The following is a 15,650-nucleotide window of genomic DNA, read 5'->3' on the forward strand; positions in this document are numbered from 1 at the left end:
ATGCAAAATGGCAAAACTGAGCTTGAGACTATTAGATAGAATAACTGTAGGCATAGAAAGAAGATAAACTTCAGGAATAAAGAGTGAGCACTGTAGGAGAGCATATATCACACAATGTAAGCACACATAAAAACTGGCATTTAAGAGAATATTTTCTTTCCTTTTGTGTATTTATTCATTTAAACATAGTAAACTAGATTTTTCCAGTTTTAGGACATGTACAATTGATCTTCCCCTAACTTTATTTTATTTGCTGAAGCAGGGCTATGAGGTTTGAATGATAAACATTGAAAAGAGAAGTCCCACTGAGTTATTTTTTTTTCGTTCTATTATAAGTGAATAAAAATAATATGTTGGGCGGGAGTGGGAGATTCCTGTCCTTGACCAGCTGGTTCATAAAGCAAATAGAAAAGATAAAATACAAAACAGAGAATGGTAACAAAATAAATGCTTTTGCATCATACACTTTATATATATATAATCTGTTTAGTACTAAATGTAAACGCTGCAACAAATAATTAGTAGAACCTTCACTTTTTGATAAAAAGGTCATAATATAACATAATTTTTAACAATTTTTTAACTAAATAGACTATAAAAATATTTTTACTGTAGCCAAAGCATTAAAAATTATCTTGTAAGTACACAAGCTTGTCAGTACAGCAGATTATATGTTACACTTTTCAATGCTCAACTTCTACATACCTTATTTTATTGACTATTAGTTTATAAAGTTTAAATTCAGTATTTAAGGTGGTTTCATCTCCAAACATTGAAAGAATTCCAAAATGCACTTGCTCACCAGTTTTAACTTTGAAGTGTCTATAACCTTCACAATAGCAATGGTTTTCTCTTTCTCCTTCATCATTTTCTTTTCCTTACACTTGCAAGCAATAACTGGGAGAGCCGTGCAGAAACTTCTAAGGTGAACTTTGGCTCTTCCTTGGACTTTAAGTCTAATCTGCTCTAGATTGTGATTGACAAAAGCTTGCTTGTTGGTGTTATGCAGTCCTTTCAAGTTCCAACCAAGCACAGGGGGTTGTTAATATTTACTCAGTCCTTGTCTCTGAAATAGTCTTGAACTATAACAGTATACTGAGATTGTCAAATGCCACCAGCATCTACAGACACTTGATTGAAAAATACCCATCTATAATAAAAGAAATAAGTTACTGTGCACAACCACATCTCTGAAAGGGAGAGGTGAAACTAAGACTAAAGGGTAGAAATTATAGGGAGACAGATTTAAACTCAGAGGCTAAACAATCCTTTGGCTGGAATGTGACAGAGGATCGGATCAGGCTAAGGTCCCTTCAGATTCCAAGATTCTACAATTCTATGAAATGGCTTCCTTCTGAGGCTGCTAGCACAGCAGATTGGGTAAGATTGTTGCATTTGGCGTCATACAGGATTGGATTCAAACCCCTCTCCTGCCATTCACTAACTATATGAACTTGAGTGAGTTACTGAACTTCTCTAAGCCTCTTTCCTCATTTGTAAAATGATAATCCGTAATAATAGTCTCTATCTCATATGTTTGTTGTGGTGATTAAATTTTCATGAAAAGTGTTTTGCACAATCCTTGTCACATAGCAAGTACCCAAGGCATAGTAGCTATTATTATTGTTGTTATCCTTATTGCTGCTGATTTTAGCCATTAAAAAATTTCCTAAATGGTAATGTATAATGGGAACAATTTTTTAAAATCTTGTGTGTGAATTTTAAAGTATTTATTTCATATGCGTTTGCTGAGCACCTGTGATGTGCTAGGCATTTGTGCTGGGTGCTGAGAATAAAATAATGAACAGGTCACTCTTTTAGGCTTTAGGGACACAGCAGCGAACAAGACAGACAAGATCACCAGCTTCCAGGAGTTTACATTTTAAGGGTGGGAGCACACAATAAATAGGTAAATAAAATAAAAAACAAGATAATCTTTGTAACTCTAATCCTAAGTGTCCCAGGGAATTAAATAAGATATTGATTTAGGAAGTGTGGGATGGGGTCTTTCAAATAGGGTGATTGTGGAAGACCTCTCTGACAAGTTGATATTGACTAAAGATCTGAGGCATAAAGAGATAGTCACGCAAAGATCTGGGACAAAATCATTCCAAGCCCAAAAAAGGAAATTCAATGGTCCTAAAATGATAATATGCATGTCATATTCAAGGAGTAGGAAGAAGGCTATCAAGACCAGAGCCTAAAGTTAAAGGGAAGTGCTGACTATGGTAAAGTGTCCTGGTTATATTCTGAGGATTTCAGGAAGTTAATAGAATGCTCAGCAATCAGAGAAACAGGATCTGATTTTTGCTTTGTGAAGATCATTCTGGCTGCTGTGTGATCAACAGCTGTAAGGGGGAAAGAAGTAGCAGAGAGGTTAGTTCTGAAGTTCAAGTGAGAGATGATGATAGCCTGGAAAAGGGTTTTAGTAGAGGAGCTGATAAGCTGTGAGATTCAGGAAATCTTGGACGCTGAGTAGGAGGGCATACTGATAAATGTGGTTGTGTGGAAGTAAGAGAGAGAAGAAGAATGACTTTTTTTGGGGGGTGTTGGTTCTAGATGGATAAGGACGGGGACAAAAACTTCTTTTCAGTCAGATTAGGTTTGAGATGTCTGTTGGAAGCACAAAAGATGTTAGGGTAGCAGTAAGACATAGGAATCTAGCATTAGGGGAGAGAGCTAGGCTGGAGAAGGGTTGAGATCACCAACAGAATGTATAGATATGTGAGAAAAGAGGACTGAAGTCTAAGCCTGGGAGCACTTTAGCATGTAGATGTCTATTAGAAGAGAAAGAACCAGTAAGGTGGGTGAAAAGCCAAAAAATATGGTGCTACAGAATCCCAGATAATCCTTCAAGAAGGAAGGAGTGGTCAACCATGGCTAATGCCACAGGGAAACCAAGCCTGGTGAGAATGGAGAATTTACTATTGGCTTCGGTATTGGTTGGTTTTAAGAGCTCTTTTAGAATTGTAAGGGCAACAGCTGTATTGGAGAGTAGAGAGTGGGAGGTAAGGAAATGGAAGCAGAGAGAGTTTTGAGGGGTAGGGAGTCAGGAAATGGTGTGGTAGCTGGAGAGGAATTGCATTCAAAGGGAGTTGTTTGATTTGGTTTTATTTTGGGGGAATCTTAGTAAAAACAAGTGTAATGCTGATATTTATAATTCAATACATCAAAATAGACTGATGATATAGGAGGAGTTGCTATTTAGAGAGGGAAAGTGCTTGAGAAGGTAAGAATTTGTGAGATCTAGGACACAAGTAGTTGGGCTGGCTTCAGATTATGAGCTGGGACAATTCTATTCTAATAAAAGGGATGGCAGAGAAAATCAAAACAGATGCAGGTGGTCTTATAGAATTTGTGACGCAAAGCTAACAAGTAAGTTCTAATCTGATTGCATATATTTTCTTTCTGAAGTGTGTTGTGAAAGAGAAATCAGCTAGAAAATGGAGAATGGATGGGGAATGGTGGAGATTTGAGAAGAGAAGAGAAAGTATAATGTCTTAATTAATGAGAATTTTCACCAAGGAATAGCTGTAGTATTGTCTGGTAGTAATGAAAGCCCCTATGAAATTTTGGTGATGTATTGGAGGTGAGTACTATGAGCAATGTGGTAAAATTTTATCCATTCAGCTACTCAGGTGAAGATGTGGAGTAAGATGAAAAATAAGTTTAATCAGGGTTGGGCTTTTGTTAGGAGAATAAAATGAAGAAAAATGGGTATATGCTAAGAGTGTTTGCAAGAGAAATGGTTATAGTACTTGACCAAGAATAGGTTAAGGAAGAAATTGTCAAAATGTCATGAGTGAGGGGCCGGGGCAGCCCACCCTCCCCCTGCCCCCACTGCCCACGAGGGCCAGCGTGGGCTCCGGGTGAGTGTGGCCATGGAGGGTTCTCCGGAACCAGGGCCCAGAGGTCCATGGGACCCAATCCCGGGCTTTGAAAAGAGCACAGCACAGCTGGCACTGACCTGGAGCACCATGCCACGCTTCCCCCAGTGTCAGCTGGAGGACCCGGAGTACAGCCAGTTGGAGCACAAAGGTGAGCAGGGTGGGGCTGTATGCTGGGCACCACAGGGTGACCCCCAGAGGCTGGTGTTCAGCCCGAACCAAAGGCTGGCCTCAGACAACCCGTCTGGTGGACTGCAATTTGCCAACACATAACGAAGAAAAGATTGGTTCAAAGAGGGAAAAGGCTGATGGGACCCCCAACCCCCCATGACCACAACCCCGGCCACAGATGGTAGAGCAAATTACGCCCTGGACGGAGGGGCAGACGAACAGCGATCCAGATCACCGAGCTGAGCTCTATGGAGCCCTGGCCTAGTCCTGCCCTTCCTGGAGGTCTCAGATAGAGACGGAGGAAGGAGAAGGGGGCCAGTTATTGCATACGCCCAACTCTACACTGACCACACCGGCCGCTTTCATTTTCCAAGGTGGAGGAAATCCTCGCCATATTAATGGCATGGAAAAAAGAAAGAAGAGGTATCCAACGGCAGAGGAAAGACTCCAATGGACCTGATTCTCTGCACAGAGAATGCTGAAGGTGACCCCCTCCACCCCCAAAAGTAAACAGAACAAAACAGAACAAAACTCATCAGGAAACTCAGTTTGATTGCAGGGTAGAAACTTCATCGACACTACAGAAATCGGTTGCCTTTCTGTACACTCACAACAAACTATCCGAATGAGGAAGGAAGAAGAGAACCCTGTGGACAATGACGGTAACAACACAAAGAAAATACCTAGGAGTCCATCTAACCCACGACCTACAAGACCCGTAACTCAGAAAACTGGACGACAGACATATCAATGAAAGAAAATGAAAACGATACACACACAACATGGAAAGATAGGTGGTGCTCATGGATTGGAAAAGTCCGTCTTGTGGGAATGATTCCACACCCCCAAGGCAATCCAGAGATGCAATGCCATTCCTCTCAAAATACCCACGGATTTTCTCAGAAAAGTACAACCAAGAATTCCAAAATGCGTCTGGAAACACAGAAGAACCTAGAGAGTGTCAATACGCTCTTCGGACAGAAGCACAGACTTCGGACTTCCCACACCGCCTGATTTCCAACTAGCTCGCCAACCTGCCATCATCCAGACATCATGGTATAGGCACACAAGACATCCACATAGATCCATGGAGGAGAAAGGAGAGCCCAGAAAGAAAGCCACGCTTGTGTATCTATTCGTCTCTGACAAAGGAGGTGAGAAGGTCCCATGGGGACATGATAGCCTATGCAATGAATGGTGTTGGGGAAACAGGACCGCTCCATGCACAAGCATCACAATGGATTCCTTTCTCGTGCCACCTACAACAAGAAACTCACACCAAATCGACTACTGCAACGTAAAACCTGAACCCAGGCCAGGCCTAGAAGAAACACATAGGCACTGCGTTCTTGGACCTCAGTCTTAGAACCATGTTTGTGGATTGGTGTCCTCAGGCAAGGGAAAGAGAAGCACAATAAACCCAGTTGGGGGTCCAGGTGACTGAAAAGGTTTTCAACAGCACAGGCAAAGCGTACGCATGACAAAAGAGGCAGTGGACCGAATGTGAGAAAACACTGATCTGCAAACGTTGTATCTGAGAATGGCGATCATCTGGAAAACAGACCGAGAAGTCGCACAACACAAGCCTTCGAGACACAAAAACCCTAACCTGACGCTTAACCCTAATAATGTGTGTGTGTAATTATTTGCACTGATAGTTATTTTATACTCAATATACCTAGATTATGTATAATAAACATATTCTATATCAAAAAAAATGTCATGAGTGAGAAATAATAGCTATTGAAAACAGTGGTAGAGTCAATTGATTTGGAATCTCCCCAAGCTTGAGCAATTGGGGAAGTAAGAACATTAGAGTAGGTGCACTGAAAAACAGAATGTAATGGTCAAAAAGTATGAAATAAAAATGTTATAGGATAGAGAAATACATAATAACAAGATCTAGGATATCATCATGTGAAGGGATGCCTGGATAGGAAGGAGAAAAATACCATTGACACCAAGGAGACTGAGAAACTGAGAGGTTAAGGTATTGATGAAAACACAGCTGATTTCACTGAATGTTTCTTGCACTTTGGGTCTTTTCAGTCCAATTTACAAAATTGTTGCAGTAAGAACTAACTGACACTTGCCTAGCTCTCTTGGTCAAATAGAAATTGAGAGGTAACTTCTGCTTAATTATTCTGAGTCTAGTCACTAATCACTCAATATTCATTTCTGGGTCAGAAATACCTGGGCTAAATTGATCTGTGAAAACCTTGAACTATTCCATTCAATCTGGGGAAATGTGAAGGACCACCACAAGTGGTCCAAGCTACCCCTTAGCAGCTTCCAAGCTTTCCACCAACAGAAGTTAGAACATGATTTTTAATTAAGCCTATATGCAGTGGTCCTGGGATAAATCTACACTCAAGGTTTTCTGCTTAAGTCACAGCAAAAGAACCCCAAAGTGACTAACAGCACAATCAGTAGATTGCCCCTTAGACTTTGCAATTTCTGTGAGAACTAGAGAAAATATGTAAAATACTCAGCAACGTGCCTGTGACATAGTAGGTGAGACATTAAGAAAAATTATTATTATTGATAAATATCCTCACTTTTGAAGCTTACCATTATGGGCATCTGTTGTTTTAGCCTCTCTAGAATTCATTTACATTTATTTTGGTAACAACTCCTGTTCTCCTGGTTCTCACTCTTAACCTAGATAATTTGTTTTGTGGAGCTGCTTGATTCACAGCTCTAGGGTGGGCCCAAGACCCAGAAAAATTGGTTGACAGATAGATATATGACAGAAATTGCTCCACAAGGAATTAGCCCAGAGATTTAACTGGAACTAAGCAGGAAAGGAAGCTCTCCTCTTAAGTTTTTAAGCTTGACTTAATGTATCCACCAGGATGCATTTGGTTATGACAATCAGAAAATCCTGACACAATTAGCTTATAAAATAAAGGAAAAAAATCTTACTTAATGTGTGAAATCCGTAGGTAAAGAATTCTCCAGGGGCATATAAGCAGTATTTCTTTGCATTCCGCTTGGATTTTCCTCTCCCTTTGTTTCTTTCGTTTTTCCTCAGTTTATTTACCTTCTGGGCAATAAAATGACTACATAAGTCACATTGTCTTACAACATCATGGAGAGGCAAAACCTTCTCTTTCTTGGGTCTCCTTTAAAGACTGAAGTAAATTCTAGAAGACCCCAGGAACCTGCTCAACCTGCCAGAATTGCAACACAAGCTCATTCTTAAAACAATCTCTGGCAAGGGAAATGGGGCCACCAGCGTTGGCTTAAATTAATCAGAAACTTCCTCTTCCTTGTGAAGGAGTGGATGTCTGAAAAAAAACTGGGTTAGCAAGGAAGAACTGTGTGCATAGCTAGGAATAAGCTGTGATAGTGTCCGCTCAACAGCTGAGAATAAGGCCAGTACAGAACAAAGGCAAAGTTATGGAGGGATGTCCACATACAATATTACTTAGGAATTTATGGATGACATGAGCCAACAAATTCCTTTCATACTTAAGCCCCATATAAGCCAGGTTCTATCATCTACAACCAAAAGTTCACTAGCTAAAATGCTTACTCAAAGCATTCCTCTGAATCTAACAGGTCTTTATTTTTATCCACATGAACTATAAATATCCTTCAGAATTTCCTATCTCTGTTCTACCAGCTATTCTTACACATTCTCTTTTTTTCTGACTTCTTGCCTTTTCTTATGTTGTTCTCTTAACTTGTTATACTTTTCTGCCTTCATGTCTACCTCTTAAAATCTTAACCTTCTTTTATAACTATATCTCAAATATCATCTTTTCCTAAAGCATTCCAAAAATATCTCAATTTCACATGGTTTCTACTTTAGTCGAACTCCAGGGCAACTCTCTGACTAGCATTCAAAAAAAATTATATATATATATATATATATATATATATATATATATATATATATATATATGTCATCTACCAAGATTTAATATAAAAATAGCTTTGGCAATAAATATTTTCAATTATTCTCATAATGCAGAAGAAGAAAGTGAAATAAAGAGAAGTGACTTGCACGATACCTAGCTGACAACTTGGGTTAATACCAAGATCCATATTCTCTCCCTCCCTGCCTCTCAGGTGTGCCTCACTGCACCGCCTCACTATCATGTGGCCTCTTGGTATGTGAATTGTGTCTCACTCAACTTTTAGTTTCCTATAGTGCATGTATTGTTCTTTGCATATAACTATTGAATAAATATTTGGTCAATTGAACTGCTTGGGTTTATACCTTGATCTTGATTTATCAATGATTGTTGATTGGTCAACAGCAGATACTTCTTTATATAAGTACAAATAGGCCAGTAGTATCTATCTTTTACATTCTGTATATCAAAAGCAAATTCCCAATAGTCATTGTCACCAGTTTGCATGGAATAAGCAATCTATGCAACCTCTACAAAACAAGTAAGATAATTTGACAAAGAGAATGTTTCAATATACAATTTCAAAGAAATAAGTACCACATACAAGGAAGAGAAGATTGCAGGAAATTAATATCATTTCCTCAAACCCAGAAGTTGAATACTAGTTAAGAAAATAGTAACCTCATGCTGTGGAATTAGATGGGGAAACTTAGCATTAATAACATATTTATCTAGATAATTAGTCAGATTTCCTATAAATATGCTGCTTGAAATCTGAAGAGAGAAGAGGTAGAAAGAACTGTCACTTCATTCTAAAAAACGAATGAACAAACAGGCAAAAAAAAAAAAAAAAAAACCCACCAAAAAAACCTTCAAAAAAAAACTAGATTTTAAACCTCATTTGATCTTTGTCTGATAATAGTGGTATTAGTGACTTGTTATAAAGTGGAGGTCCTTTGTATGAGAGAAAAGGAGGAAAGAGATAATTCTCCTTTTTGTAGTCTATTTGGGAATTAATAAAGAAAAGAGGGATGCTTTGTCTAATTTTTTCTTAAAGTTTTAAATTTAAAATGTCCATTGTTAACATTAATACAACTTAGCCCACTGATTTACTGATGAACAGTATCTACACTACACAATATAGTCAGAATTCACTTTCTTTAAATGAAATGTTTAAAATAACAATTAAATCACAGCCTTTCATATTTTTTCTCATGTTTTCTAAAAGGTCTAAAACCATAAACAAACAAACCAACAACAACCCTTCAAACTGTATAGAAAGAGCTTGCACACCCTTTACAGATTCATTTCTAGGGATTAATAAATGAACAATGAGAAGGCAACAGTAATCAAATAGGAGATAAGATATCTCTTCACTGCATATTATTCCAGGAATTCGTGATTTCAACATAGAAGTCTGTCTACATGCCTTAAAGTAGTGTGAGGCTCTTCTACCTTTCTTCAGTTCATCTTTAACCTTTGGTTATTGGCTCAGAAGTAAAGTTATATTTTTGTTGTTATAATTTTTTTCTTTCCTCTATAAGTTGTATAGCCTCTGAATCTGATAGCTGTTAGTCATGGTAAAATAGTTAAAATTTAGCCATGAACTTATGAGGGTATTATGATATGTTGTGCTTCAAATGGAAATCTGAAGATTTCACAGAAAATGCTATAGCAGACTAGATATATAATTAGATGGGTGTTTATAGAGATTAGGTAGGTAAATAGATAGATAGATAGACAGATAGATAGAATAGTACACGTTCTATTATCTTCCTCAATAAAATTATGTATCTTTTTTTCTGCACCAATAAATATTTTTTAATATTTATCTATCTTGTACCTGTTTCAAAAGTGCAGAAGAAAACACCACTTACTAATCAAATGAAATTTCTTGTTTTATCATCAGATGCTATTATTGATTTTAATCTCATTGACCTCCTCAGGTCTGGAAACACTTACTGTTCTTTGCATTAGCAGAGGAGAGTCTGTTCCTTCCTCTTTAAAACTTGATTCCATACCGATTATATCCTCAATAACGTCCTCCATCTAGCAAAATATAATACATTTAGAATATTGTGCATAATGATAAAAGTTGCACGTCGGTCTGAATTCAGAGAGAAAAATTTTAGCAATCTTTAAAAGTTTTTTTAGAATATTTAGATTATATGTGTATCAAAACGCAGAATATTTTAGAACTTAAAATGAAGTAATCCTGACACTCTGATCTGTGTTGCTTTTCCTTGCATTAGCTTACGCCAGCTGGTAGGTGATGGCTGGGCAAATCACCCTGGGTTAGTCCTTTGGAAATTAGTATCTGCATAAATAGAGTGGTTATCATGAATACCTTGAGCCAGAACTCATATACTTAGCTTGTAGAGAGATGACTTCCTACAAACTTTATTTTTCTTTTAAAATGTTTTGATAGCATCTTATAGTTGGATATTCAAATATCAGTGATCAAACTTTAGCCAATTGGTCCACATGGATAGAAACTACATGGAAATGTATTATCCAACTTTCCCTAATGATCACTAATAATAATAATTACAATACTATCAACAACAATAATAATCATGGACACCTTAAATAGTAACAAACACAGATAATGCAGGAAATGTGGCAGGAGCTGTTCTACATGCTTTGCATGAACTGATGAGGATGATTATAATTTTTGTGACTTTCTGTTTGAATTAAAAAAAAAAAAAAAAGAAAGATAGGTGAGAACAAGAAGGAGAAGACCATACTCAGATAGACTTTTACTTAAGGGTATGACATAGATATTGTTAAACAATGACATAGATAAAGAAGAAATATAGCTATGTGTCTTAAGTTAGGTGTAACCAAAAAGAGAGAGAGAGAAATTTAACCTATCCAATAGAGGATAGAAAAAAAGATGGCAAATAAGGAAACAGAAAGCATAGTAATTTAAAAAACGTGAAAAAAGGTAAGTATTAAATCCTAATGGTAGAGTAACTACAAGAATGTAAATGAGTTAACATAGTGCTCAAGAAATTATCATTCAAATTGGATTTTTCAAAGGTATTGTAATATTTTGTCTATAAGGGACACGTTTAAAATAAAATAATAGAGAAAGCGGAAAATAAAGTGCAAAGGTGTACCACAAAAATGACCAAAAGGAAAGCAACAGTAGCAATGTTAATATTAGACCATATAAAATTCAAGATCAAATGTTAAAGGAAAAATAATACTAAGTGACCATGAATACATATGCACCTAAAAAAATCTGTAGCAACAACTGTCAGAAATCTATGAAAAATAAATTCAATTGTAGTTGAATATTTTAGCTCACCACTCTCAAAATCATAAATCTGAATTTAGCCTTCTCTTCACCTATTCTCTAGGCCATGCCTGGGTCCTACCACCTTCTAGTCTATACCACTCCATTTCTGAAATTTTAAATTCAATTATCTCACTCATCAAATGCAATATTCCATTTAGATCCAATCTAGACCCCCTATGGCAGATCAACTGAACAATTTTCATTATTACTCTCTATGCCTTTACCCTATTATCTTTCTGCCCAATCATCCCTAACTCCCCAGGAGTTCTATCTCTCTGCTTCCTGTTAACTCTGAATTCAAAGTAGAATGGTTCTTGCCCACCATCTTACTGAAATTCCTTTTGTTGCTATTTTCTTTGACTGCGTGACTGATAAATTCAATAGATATTTATCAGTCCTTATTTTACTAGACTCAGTCACTACATTTGAGTGTGTGGGTCATTTACTCCTTCTTTAAACCGGTTCCTTCAGTGGCACCACACTAGTTATCTTTTTACTTTACCTTCACAGTCCTTTTCCTCTGACCACCCCTTAAATGTGGGTGATCTCCTCAATCCCACCCTTGGTTTCCTACTCTTCTCATTGTTTTCATGTTCTTCAGAAGCTTTCTTCCTTATTCAAATTTTCAAGTACTACCCATAGGCTGACAACTCTTAAATCTCTTCCTCCAGTCTAGATTATTCCTCCTCAAGACAAACTTGGATATCTAGCTGTGACCAGCATCTCCACGTGGTGGTCTCACAGATACCTCAGTTCTAACTTGTTCTAATATAAGGCCTCATCATCTCTCACTGCACTATAGAAATAACCTCCCCACTGGTCGCTCCCTCCCTCCAGGCTTCTTCTTCTACATAGTTGACAGAGTGATATTAAAGTCAAATCTGATTATGTCGCCCTAGCCCTTACATTTAAGCCTTTCAAGGATTTGAAATTACTTAACATGGAGCACCAGCCTTTCTGTGATTTGTCTATTGCCTGCTTCTCTAGTGTGACCTTTTGTCATCACCTGCCTCTCATTTTCTCCTTACCTCATGCTGTTTCCTATTCTTTGCTCATGCTATCTTACTTGGCTAAATTGCCCCACTAGCCATTTTCCTCTAAGTCTACTTGACATACTTCTGAAGCAGAACAGCACTTCTGCACTTCTACATAATAGTATAATTTCTACATAATAGTATAATTATTTGCTTCCTTTTTTTCTCTTCCCTTCAACTTAGAGTTCTTGTAGAGTACAGAGGATAAGAAAAACAAGACAAGGAATAATTGAAATATAGCATGTGCTGTAAAAATACTATGATAAGAGCAATTTTTATCCACATGATATAGGTGTTACTATGAAAACTCAGAGAATAGACACCTAATCCACACAGAGTACCCCCAGTGAAAGAAGAAACCTGAGATGAATTTTGAAGAGTCAGTCAGAATTATCCAGATAAATGGAGATTGAATGAGTAGTTGGTAAAGAAAGGATATAAGGAAGGAGAACCTGGCTGCTGTGAAAATCACTAGTGAACCATATGGCTGAAGAACAGAGTACCATGCAGATGTGTAATGATAAGTCTGGGTAGGGTAGCAAGTGTTAAGTGTGGAAGAGTCCTGTGTGCCGTGAGTCCAAATTTGAATTTTATCTTCGAAAGACCCATGCTATAAAATGCTTATTCGACTTTATATCTGATTGTCTTGGAGAGCTTTAATCACCTAGTTGCTCCTAATTCCAACCCCCAAATCCTAAATCTATGGATGCTCTCATAGATTTATTCTGTGGTAGCTATGATTTCTGGGGTCTTTGAATTAATGAAATGTTCCGTGATGTCACAGGAGGACAAGCATAGAAGAAAGAAACACCAAAATATGGCAACAGCCACCAAATCCTGAGCAATCCCACTGCCCTTGTGTTAAAAACTTCAAAAAATGTAAGCATCAGAGTGACATCATCAAGATGGCAACATAGGTAGTTCCTGAATTCACTCACCATCATGAGAAGAACAATTAACAATCTATTCAGAAACAAGACACCACTAAGAGAATCCTAGAGCACGGGGGTGAGGCTGAAATACCCCCTGAACCTCAGAGATCAAGGCAGACTGCATCAGAAGGTGAAAGAAGCAGCTACACGTTGACCACATTGACCCTCCCCTAGGACAGTGCAACACTATGCAGAGAGGTCTTCTCTGAGCCGCTGGTTCCTCCAGAGGGAAAAGAGAACCCAGGGTGGACAACCAATCTCCTTCAACATTGTGGGCTGCTCTGTGGGAGCCCCTACTTTGATCTCGCACTATGGGAATTGCAGAGGAATCTATGCGGCCCAGCCACTGGGAATCTGTGACAGAGAAGCAGGGAGGGGCTTGCAACAATCAACACACAGATCTTGGCAGACAGTTCATATTTGCGGTGCCTGAGTAGTAAACCCAACCAGCGACATCGTTGGTCTGCAGAACCAAATCAGGGGTACACTTTGACCAGGTAACTTGGGGGGAGGGGGCACAGATCTGACTGATTCAGATCCTCAAAGGAGTTTTATCAGCCCTAGAGCCCATTTGTCCACACCCAGGCAAGGTGCTGAGTCATAGCCTCACCCACAGTGAAAAGTACCTTCCAGCCCCATCTGACCAAAAGAGTTAGTGACAACTCCTGGAAGTTGTGTGGCACAGTGGTGCTTGAGTCAAGAGGCAGGTGGAGAGGCAGAGCAGATCACCCACAGAGCAAAGCCAGTACCAGTCATGGGGTCTTCCCAAGCTATGCACAGGCAGGAAGATTAATTCATAGCCAACGGTAGCTCTTGGCCTCTCTCAAACTGAGAACCTCCTTGGAAAATTGAGAATAGTCTGGAGGGCTATTCCTCTGGCCCCAGCTGATCAGAAGGGCTAGCAAAAATACCTGAAAGCTTTGCAGCACAGCAGCACTCAAGCTGAGCAAAGGGTAGACAGAACTGATAGTCTGGAGAGCAAAGCCAGCAGCCCTGTTCAGCCAAGGAACTTGGGTGTGGGTCAGCTTGAGTTAAGACAACAAAGAGCTTTACTTGTTTTAGAGCAGCTTCTGCAACTGTGCCTGGGCAGGGAATCTAATTTATAGTCTTGCTCATCATTGAATACAGCCTTCAGCCCATCCAACCAGGAAACCTAACCAGAACACATGGGAAGTCAACAGTCCCACATACAGTGGCACTTGAACAGAGAGTACAGCCATGGCTTCCTCTATCTGCAGAGCAAAATCAGTGGCCTCACCTGACCAGGGAATTCAGTGCATACTCAGGCCTTATTCAGGCCTCCAAACAATGAACTGCACAGGTCCTGGGCCCTGACCTACTTCCCTGCTAGGACAGGGAAGCTAATTCATAGCCCCACCTGCTACATCCAGTCCCAACCATCTAGTAAGCCTGATCAGAGAATTCAGGCAACTGTGGAGCCCATTCTACAGCCTCACTTGAGTAAGAAACAAAGCCAGCAGTCCTATCCAACTGCTCTCAGCTAGTGGCACAACCCCCAATCCCTGTCTTCAGAGTTCTAACAGTTGCCTCACCCAAATATATCATAATATCAGGCCCCACCTGCCCAAAGGCATTAGTGGCAGACACACCCAGAAACCCAAACTGAGCAGACTGGTGAAGAACTGTCTCTGGCAAAGCAAACCTGTAAAGTCTGCAAGAGGAGCCTTATTACTCAAATGCACAGATACCAACATAGGAATTAAGGATCATAAAAAATCAGGTAAATATGACACCACCAAAGGAAACTAATTAAACTCCAATAACTGACCCTAAAGAAATGGAGATCTATGAACTGTCAGATAAAGAATTCAGAATAATTCTTTTAAGGAAGTTTAGTGACCTACATGAAAACACAGACAGATAACTAAACAAAATTAAGAAATAGAATAAATAGAATAATCTATTATTAATAACCCAATATTAAAAAAAGTATAAATTTTAACAGCAATAACCTAAAGTGTGATGGGGAGAAGAAGTAAAAGTGTAAAGAATACAAATTCTATTGAATTTAAGTTGCTATCAATTTAAAATAGGGTGTTATAAGTTTAAGTTATTTTATGTAAGCCTCATGATAACCACAGGAAAATCTTATAGTATTGTAATTATGCAAAAGAACTCAATAAAGAAGTCAAAGCATATTGATACCAAAAGGCAGAACACAAAAAATGATAGCAGGATAAGAAACAGGGAATGATGGAGCTACAAAATAACCAGAAAACAACTAACAGTATTTTATTGTACTGAGCCCTTATCTATCAGTAATTACTTTAAATATTAATGGATTAAATTCTCCAATTCAAAGACATAATATGGATGAATGGATTAAAAAAAGAAGATCCAAAATGTGCTGTCTACAGGAGACTCACTTTCACCTTAAAGACACAAATAGACTGAGAGTGAAGGGATGGAAAAAGACATTTCAAGTAGTGGTAACCAAA

General features: G+C 38.5%; 1 protein-coding gene across 17 annotated transcripts in view; it reads right to left on the bottom strand.

Annotated features, from left to right (window-relative positions):
• The window catches only part of TFEC (transcription factor EC), a 686,635-nt gene that overhangs the window by 60,708 nt on the left and 610,277 nt on the right, over positions 1–15,650 (bottom strand). For 14 of the 17 annotated variants that reach the window (XR_014246924.1, XR_014246925.1, XR_014246926.1 and 11 more), the window contains one exon: positions 9,884–9,970. The exons of 1 other annotated variant lie outside the window; for it this stretch is intronic. Coding sequence is in view for 10 of the 16 variants with exons in the window: in XM_082400109.1 (XP_082256235.1) it covers positions 9,884–9,970 (87 nt within the window). In the remaining 6 variants the exon portion in view is untranslated. Of the gene's footprint in view, positions 1–802; positions 9,975–15,650 lie in introns of those variants that run through there. 2 more of the 17 variants (XM_082400107.1, XM_082400106.1) reach the window with 2 other exon arrangements.

This window comes from Balaenoptera borealis, assembly GCF_965194805.1.
Source record: "Balaenoptera borealis genome assembly, chromosome: 7".
Classification (NCBI taxonomy): Eukaryota; Metazoa; Chordata; class Mammalia; order Artiodactyla; family Balaenopteridae; genus Balaenoptera; species Balaenoptera borealis.